We start from the raw sequence: 9,061 nt of genomic DNA, 5'->3' as shown, positions 1-9,061 counted from the left end.
TGGCGGCCCTCTCTTGGCAGGTTTGTTGTGGTACTATATTCTCTCTATTTTTTAATAATAATTTAATGGTGCTCTGTGGGATGTTCAAAGTTTAGGACATTTTTGTATAACCCAACCCTTATCTGTACTTCCTCCACAACTTTGTCCCTGACCTGTTTGGAGAGCTCCTTGTTCTTCATGGTGCCACTTGCTTGATGGTGCCCCTTGCTTAGTGGTGTTGAAGACTCTGGGACCTTTTAGAACAGGTGTATATATACTGAGATCAGGTGACAGATCACGTGACACTTAGATTGCACACAGGTGGACTTTATTTAACTAATTATGTGACTTCTGAAGGTAATTGGTTGCACCAGATCTTATAAAGGGGGTGAATACATATGCACGTACCACTTTATCGTTTCTTTGGTCATTTTTTTTAAACAAGTCATTTTTTTCATTTCACTTCACAAAGTTGGACTATTTTGTATATGTCCATTACAAGAAATCCAAATAAAAATCAATTTAAATTACAGGTTGTAATTGAACAAAATAGGAAAAACACCAAGGGGGATGAATACTTTTGCCAGGCATTGTACTTAAAAGGGTACTCCAGGGTTCGATTTTGAGGTCATTGTTATTCACGTTGTATTTAAATGACATTACAAATACTGTTAACATCTGTAACAATTATATAATACCTCAATAAAATGCAGACTGTATTATCTCCAAAGAGAATTATCTTCGGTTATTGTCACAGCCATGTATATCTCCCCTCAAACCGATACCAAGACGGCCCTCAAGGAACTTCACTTGGCTTTATGCACACTGGAAACCATATATTCGCACTGCTATGCTTTATCTTGGCCAGGTCGCAGTTGTAAATGAGAACTTGTTCTCAACTAGCCTACCTGGTTAAATAAAGGTGAAATAAAAAATAAAAAATAAAAATATTATAGTATTCAACTTATATGACTTGTTAAGCACATTTTGTACTCCTGAACTGATGTAGGTGTGCCATACAAAGGTGCTGAATACTTACTGACTCAAGACATTTCAGCTTTTCATTTTAAATTAATTTGTAAAAATGTCAAAAAACATAATTCCACGTTGACATTATGGGTTATTGTAGGCCAGTGACCAAGTGACCAAGAATCTCAGTCTGTAACACAAAATATGGAAAAAGTCAAGAGGTGTGAATACTTTCTGGAAGATATTTACTAAATTAAAATGACTTGGAACTGAATTGCAGGTGTTTTAACGGTCCAACAATTAAAAAATATATAAATAATATTACGTTTTTTTGCTCAGAACTTGGAGAACCAAATAAAATAGGCCTGCAGGCCACCAGTTGGCCCTCTATTTATTTTCTATTTATTTTTCACACCCCGTTTTTCTCCCCAATTTCGTGGTATCCAATTAGTAGTTACAGTCTTGTCTCATCACTGCAAATCCCGTATGGACTCGGGAGAGGTGAAGGTCAAGAGCCGTGCGTCCTCCGAAACACAACCCAACCAAGCCACACTTCTTCTTGACACAATGCCCACTTAACACGGAAGCCAGCCGCACCAATGTGTCGCAGGAAATACTGTGCACCTGGCAACCGCCAATTTAGACTACTTACATACAGGTGCATATGCTAATAATTGTGCATTCTGTAGGTTTAGATAGATTGGATTTTTTTATTTTTATTACATAGAATGGAAAATTGCATTTGGCGCTCTGGCTTACATTAAAGGGATAAAAACAGACATAAAACATACACATTAAGCACATTGAGCATTTACGTGTCAGATCATCTGTCTTATTTGGGATAAAATACTTTTTAGGACATTCTTCCAAGCGAGTGGCACTTTTAGTCTCTCACCAGATGGAAGCATTTGGAATGATGTGTGGGGGGGTTGAGTTGTTGTTGGATACCTGGAGTGCTTTCCTTGTGAGGTGTTGTTTGTACAGTTCATTTAGTGGTGTTGGCCTGATTTACAAAATCATGTATTTGTAAAATTGTGTCTTAAACTAGGCCTATTTCGTTGTATTGCCTACGAGTTTATGGGATACAACTAATAGACTATACCCACTAGATGTCACTGAATGAAAAGGAAACATTCTGGGTGTATTTTTATGGCGAGCTCTCAGTGTCCAGACAGCGCCAGGGGCCGTTCCCACCTTGTCAGTCAGGCTGCCGCTGCTAGTGGGCAGGGCCGTTCAGCGGCTGGGGTTTCTTTACGCTTTCATTATTTCTAGACCTCATTTTTTATTTCTATACAAGTGAACTATGTTCATATTCAGGACGCTGTTCGGTAAGATTTAATTTGATTTGTGTTAGTGTAAGGGACTTTAAAGATAATTGCGGCTCTGGGTGTTTAAGAGCAAATTCACAAGGGAATATCAGCGCAATGATGGAGGTAGAATTGTCAAGTGCACATCGAAGTCAACAGGTAAGAGAAGGGGCCGAATAACATGCTTCATAGGCGGCCTAACAAATGTGTTTCTGACTCAAGAGAAACGCTTAGACTATAGAAATTGTGTCATAAGCCATTGTTGTTATCCTGTGGTAGGCTACTTAAAATGTTGCAGTATAGGCAACAGTATAGTAGACAGAAGGGGAGGCTAAGAAACTGCATCATAAAGTTGACTAGGCAACCTGGATTAGGCTATTTTAATTAAGAAACTGCATCATAAAGTTGACTAGGCAACCTGGATTAGGCTATTTTGTGTTATATGGAACAAATTAAATGTAGCATAAATAAAGCCTATTAAATAAATGTGGATTGAAATGATTTTAATAGGCATAGAATCTCACTTTTTCCAACATTTGCTTGTTGTGAACCGTTTCTCATAAATCTGTAGAAAAATCTGCAATCTGCAAGTCATTGGACAGCCTCATACTTGAGTTCTTTACCACAGCTGTAGCCTATAACACAGTTTCAACCTGTTTCATAAAGATTCAAATCCACGTTTAAGGTTGAATTTCGAAAGCAGGACATCTTTGAATTGGTCATAAAAAAAAACATTTTATACATCTGATTCTTCCCCAAAAATGCCATCCAGTTTATTGTTTGTCGAGAGCCCCCTCCAGGACTGTGGTGGTACCCTGTAGCGTGTGATCTCTGTATCGATGGCATATCATCAGTGGCCACCTTCGCTCAGTCCACTAGGTCCACAATTGTAGGCAGTCTCATAGAGGAATGTTTGTTTGTAAAAGCTTATGTTTTGAAGTTCTTTGAATGAAATTTATTAAAGGAAGAGATTGGCAAAGATAAATGTATCTTGATACAACTACAATATACTCCAAAGATGTATCAAGCAAAAATATTTTTGCAAAGCATTGTATTCAGATAAACATTCTCAGTAAATGTAACAGACATTTTACTTGCTATAACTGTGATATATGGTTGAATGCACTGACTTTAAGTTGCTGCTAAAATGGCCAAAATGAAATGTGCTAAAGAACCTGCAAAGCACAGTGGCTATTGTTATAATAAGGGGTGGAGCTCATAAGACTAGTGGCCAGTTTGCTTTGCATGTGTTCATTTTAACGTCTACATGTTGATAATTTAGCAGACAATCTAAATACAGCATAGTGCTATTAGATTTCCTATACCAAAGCAGCAAATTTGGGGTGATAGAGGGCCACAAAATTGTGAACCGCTATAAAAAATAAAATTTACAGCTCTTGAATGTATCTTGTTACAAAATACATTGGTTTGTTGTTCAGGCCAGCGAAATACAAATGTCAAAATACTCAATGTAATTGAAATACATGCAACAGAAATACTGCCAATCTCTGATTATAGGCCTACTGCACTTTATCAAGCTGAGTTGTATGATATAGTTGGACCTTGTAGGTGGATGAACAGCTCTCTTGTTATGATGGAATTGGTTGTTGTAAACACATCAATGAAGAGCCACAGTAGTAGATATTACCCTCTTCATTTAAAGGGTGATATAACCTAGGATACTGATGGTGTGAATACAAAGCATATTGTATTATTTTCTATTCTACTTTATTCTATTCTACCAAAGTCTTTGATGACTGCTCATGCCATGGGGTGGGGGTTATTAAAGGGGTATCTGCAGCATTCTCCCAACCACTGTTTAGGTAAAAAGGTTAAGGATGGAGCTGGAGACATCTAACCACTCTCAAATGTATAGACAGAGCTATAGTTGCAAGGAATGACCATCCATTATAATTTTAACCGTGTTGTGAGGCTATACGGGGTTTGTTTACATTTACTTTATTTACAAACATTGGAGTAAAATAAGCTTATATTTTGGATTCTAATTGGGTACGACAGTTGAACTAAGCTCATGTCATGAGGCATTTCTAAGTTATATTCTTCAATAATCATTGGGTACAAAAAGTTTATGTAACCTTTTTAACCTTTTTAAATGTCCTGAGTGTATAGATGGTTTGGGCAATAAGGTCAACAGGTCAATACCATTCTGTTTTTTCAAAGTAAGCCTACTAGTAGACCAGCCAACCTATAAAAAGTGCTTGAAAAAAAGCTTAAAGGTTGTCATCCATGCTAGATCAAACAATAATGGATGGGGTTACTATACACATCTGGCGTTACTATACACAAAGTAAGACCAGATGTCACTTTACATTTAGATTAAGGCCATCTTCAAATCAAATCAAATCAAATCAAATTTATTTATATAGCCCTTCGTACATCAGCTGATATCTCAAAGTGCTGTACAGAAACCCAGCCTAAAACCCCAAACAGCAAGCAATGCAGGTGGAGAAGCACAGTGGCTAGGAAAAACTCCCTAGAAAGGCCAATACCTAGGAAGAAACCTAGAGAGGAACCAGGCTATGTGGGGTGGCCAGTCCTCTTCTGGCTGTGCCGGGTGGAGATTATAACAAGATATTCAAGTTAAAATTAGGTGAAAATTGTAATACACTGAGCAAAAATATAAACGCAACATGCAACAACTTCAAAGATGTTACTGAATTAAGGGAATCAGTCAATTGGAATGAATGAATTAGGCCCTAATCTATGGATTTCACATGACTGGGAATAGGTACACTAATGTTGGAAAGTTTGGACTCACTTAGAAATGTCCTTGTTTTGAAATAGAAATGCACATTTTGTGTCTATTAAAATAACATCAAATTGATCAGAAATACTTTGTAGACATTGTTAATGTTGTAAATGACTAGAAAGAGAAAGAGGAGTGGGAGGCCCCAGTGCACAACAGAGCAAGAGTACAAGTACATTAGAGTGTCTACAGTCGTGGCCAAAAGTTTTGAGAATGACACAAATATTCATTTTCACAGTCTGCTGCCTAAGTTTGTATAATGGCAATTTGCATATACTCCAGAATGTTATGAAGAGTGGTCTCTCCCGGAGCGAGGTACAGGTCGCATTGCAGAAGGAATCCCTTGCATTCCGCAGGCGCGCCGTCAAAGCCCTCTGGGAGGGACAGGGGTATTCCGCAGGTCGGCTCAGATGGGACATAGGCAGGTTGTGGTGTGGGGGCCGGTGCCGGAAGCAGTGCTGGAGACTGGAGGGACTGCACACTCCCCTCCAAGTGCAGGATGGTTGCCAGCACACTATCCATGGTGCTGCCAAGTATGGAGAGACAGTTCTCGTGATGCTGGACTGTCCCTACGATGGGTGCCAGCTCGGCCTTTCCCGCATTTTCCATCGGTGGTCGTTTATTCTGTTCTGTTGTCTAATGATTGGAGACAGGTGCAAATACGTAATAGCGGGTTTTATTTTCTCCACCCAAACAAAGAGCAAAGGTGTAAACTAGCGATGCACCGATATAACATTTTTTGGCCAATACCGATATCTGCCTTTTTTGGGGGGGGGGGCATTCTAGTACGGTTAAATAGTTAATACACACACATGGACACAGCGGTCTAAGGCACTGCATCTCAGTGCAAGATGCATCACTACAGTCCTTGGTTCGAATCGAGGCAGCATCACATCCAGCCGTGATTGGAAATCCCATAGGGTGGCACACAATTGGCCCAGCATTGGCCCAGTTTGACCATGGTAGGCTGTCCATATAAATAAGAATTTGTTCTTAACTGACTTGCCAAGATAAATAAAGGTTACACACACACACACACTGACCAAAACGTTTTTTTGTTGGCATTTACGTGTGTCCCCATTACCAGTAAAACATCATCTTAACCTATTTCGGCGTTTCATTCTTAACCAGGATTTCTATGGAACGCTGTTTGGGTCTTTGCCTGTCAAACAAGACACACTGTAACACTATTTGACGTGTCAAATAAGCTTGTTGACCAATAAGGACATGAATATGACTGCACGTCACAAAATAATTTAAAGCGTTCGTACATTGTTTTTACATAGTTACAGTATTACACATTGATTACACTCACTCGTATTTCATATGTAACAACGATTCATCGATACGTATGCTATGATGCTGGTAAAGTTGTCTCGCGCACCTACAGTGCTGGTCATGAAAAAAAAACTAGCTAGCTCATGGATGCAAACAATGTTCTTCCCCAAAAACATAGCAAAACGACAATTTGTGTCAGTAGCTATAGTTAGCTAGCTAACTACACTTGAAGTCGGAAGAGTCATTAAAACTCGTTTTCAACCACTCCACAAATTTCTCGTTAACAAACTATTGTTTTGGCAAGTTGGTTAGGACATCTACTTTGTGCATGACACAAGTAATTTTTCCAACAATTGTTTACAGAGATCATTTCACTTATAATTCACTGTATCACAATTCCAGTGGGTCAGAAGTTAATATACACTAAGTTTACTGTGCATTTAAACAGCTTGGAAAATTCCAGAAAATGATGTGTTGGCTTAGAAGCTTCTGATAGGCTAATTGACATATTTTGAGTCAATTGGAGGGTACCTGTGGATGTATTTCAAGGCCTAACCTTCAAACTCAGTGCCTCTTTGCTTGACAACATGGGAAATCAAAAGAAATCAGCCAAGACCTCAGAAAAAACATTTGTAGACCTGCACAAGTCTGGTTCATCCTTGGGAGCAATTTCCAAACACCTGAAGGTACCACGTTCATCTGCATAAACAATAGTACACAATTATAAACACCATGGGACCACGCAGTCGTCATACCACTCAGGGAGGAGACGCATTCTGTCTCCGAGAGATGAACATACTTTGGTGCAAAAAGTGCAAATCAATCCCAGAACAACAGCAAAGGACCTTGTGAAGATGCTGGAGGAACAGGTACAAAGGTATCTATCGACATAACCTGAAAGGCCACTCAGCAAGGAAGAAGCCACTGCTCCAAAACAGCCATAAAAAAAGCAGACCACAGTTTGCAACTGCTCATGGGGATAAAGATCGTACTTTTTGGAAAAATGTCCTCTGGGCTGATGAAACAAAAATACAACTGTTTGGCCATAATGACCATCATAATGACCATGCAGTCCCCACTGAACAGTTGATGTTGAGATGTGTCTGATACTTGAACTATTCAAGTATTTATTTGGGCTGCAATTTCTGAGGCTGGTAACTATAATGAACTTATCCTCTGCAGCAGAGGTAACTCTGGGTCTTCCTTTCCTGTGGCGATCCTCATGAAAGGCAGTTTCATCTTTGCGACTACACTTGAAGAAACTTTCAAAGTTCTTGAAATATTCCGCATTGACTGACCTTCATGTCTTAAAGTAATGATGGACTGTTGTTTCTCTTTGCCTATTTGAGCTGTTCTTGCCAGAATATGGACTTGGTCTTTTACCTAATAGGGCTATCTTTTGTATACCACCCCGAGTTTGTCACAACACAATTGATTGGCTTAAACGCATTAAGAAATTCCACAAATTAACTTTTAAGATGGCACACCTGTTAATTGAAATGCATTCCAGGTGACTACCTCATGAAGATGGTTGAGAGAATACCAAGAGTGTGCAAAGCTCACACAAGGAAAAGCATGGCTACTTTGAAGAATCTCAAATATAAAATATTTATATATATAACACTTTTTTGGTTACTGCATGATTCCATATGTGTTTTTCATTATGTTGATGTCTTCACTATTATTGTAGAAAAATAGTCAAAATAAAGAATGAGTAGGTGTGTCCAAACTTTTTACTGGTACTGTATTTATATTGTATCATATTTTTTTATATATTTATATTTCACCTTTATTTAACCAGGTAGGCTAGCTGAGAACAAGTTCTCATTTGCAACTGCGACCTGGCCAAGATAAAGCATAGCAGTGTGAACAGACAACACAGAGTTACACATGGAGTAAACAATTAACAAGTCAATAACACAGTAGAAAAAAAAGAGAGTCTATATATATTGTGTGCAAAAGGCATGAGGAGGTAGGCGAATAATTACAATTGTGCAGATTAACACTGGAGTGATAAATGATCAGATGGTCATGTACATGTAGAGATATTGGTGTGCAAAAGAGCAGAAAAGTAAATAAATAAAAACAGTATGGGGATGAGGTAGGTAAAAATGGGTGGGCTATTTACCGATAGACTATGTACAGCTGCAGCGATCGGTTAGCTGCTCAGATAGCAGATGTTTGAAGTTGGTGAGGGAGATAAAAGTCTCCAACTTCAGCGATTTTTGCAATTCGTTCCAGTCACAGGCAGCAGAGAACTGGAACGAAAGGCGGCCAAATGAGGTGTTGGCTTTAGGGATGATCAGTGAGATACACCTGCTGGAGTGCGTGCTACGGGTGGGTGTTGCCATCGTGACCAGTGAACTGAGATAAGGCGGAGCTTTACCTAGCATGGACTTGTAGATGACCTGGAGCCAGTGGGTCTGGCGACGAATATGTAGCGAGGGCCAGCCGACAGGTCGCAGTGGTGGGTGGTATAAGGTGCTTTAGTGACAAAACGGATGGCACTGTGATAAACTGCATCCAGTTTGCTGAGTAGAATGTTGGAAGCAATTTTGTAGATGACATCGCCGAAGTCGAGGATCGGTAGGATAGTCAGTGTTACTAGGGTAAGTTTGGCAGCTTGAGTGAAGGAGGCTTTGTTGTGGAATAGAAAGCGATTGGAGATGTTTGATATGAGTCTGGAAGGAGAGTTTACAGTCTAGCCAGACACCTAGGTACTTATAGATGTCCACATATTCAAGGTCGGAACCATCCAGGG

General features: G+C 39.3%; 1 protein-coding gene across 2 annotated transcripts in view; it reads left to right on the top strand.

Annotated features, from left to right (window-relative positions):
• The first annotated feature begins 2,128 nt into the window (after window positions 1-2,128).
• LOC109890738 (nuclear factor erythroid 2-related factor 2) overlaps window positions 2,129-9,061 on the top strand; it is a 29,485-nt gene continuing 22,552 nt past the window's right edge. The window contains exon 1 of one of the 2 annotated variants that reach the window (XM_020482750.2): window positions 2,129-2,414. In XM_020482750.2, the coding sequence (XP_020338339.1) occupies window positions 2,373-2,414 (42 nt within the window). In that variant the 5' untranslated portion in view covers window positions 2,129-2,372. The remainder of the gene's footprint in view (window positions 2,415-9,061) is intronic. The other variant, XM_020482751.2, reaches the window with a different exon arrangement.

This window comes from Oncorhynchus kisutch, linkage group LG5 (genome assembly GCF_002021735.2).
Source record: "Oncorhynchus kisutch isolate 150728-3 linkage group LG5, Okis_V2, whole genome shotgun sequence".
In the NCBI taxonomy this organism is placed as follows: Eukaryota; Metazoa; Chordata; class Actinopteri; order Salmoniformes; family Salmonidae; genus Oncorhynchus; species Oncorhynchus kisutch.
Note: the sequence above shows the minus strand (reverse complement) of the source record. Positions and strands in the feature narration are given on the sequence as shown.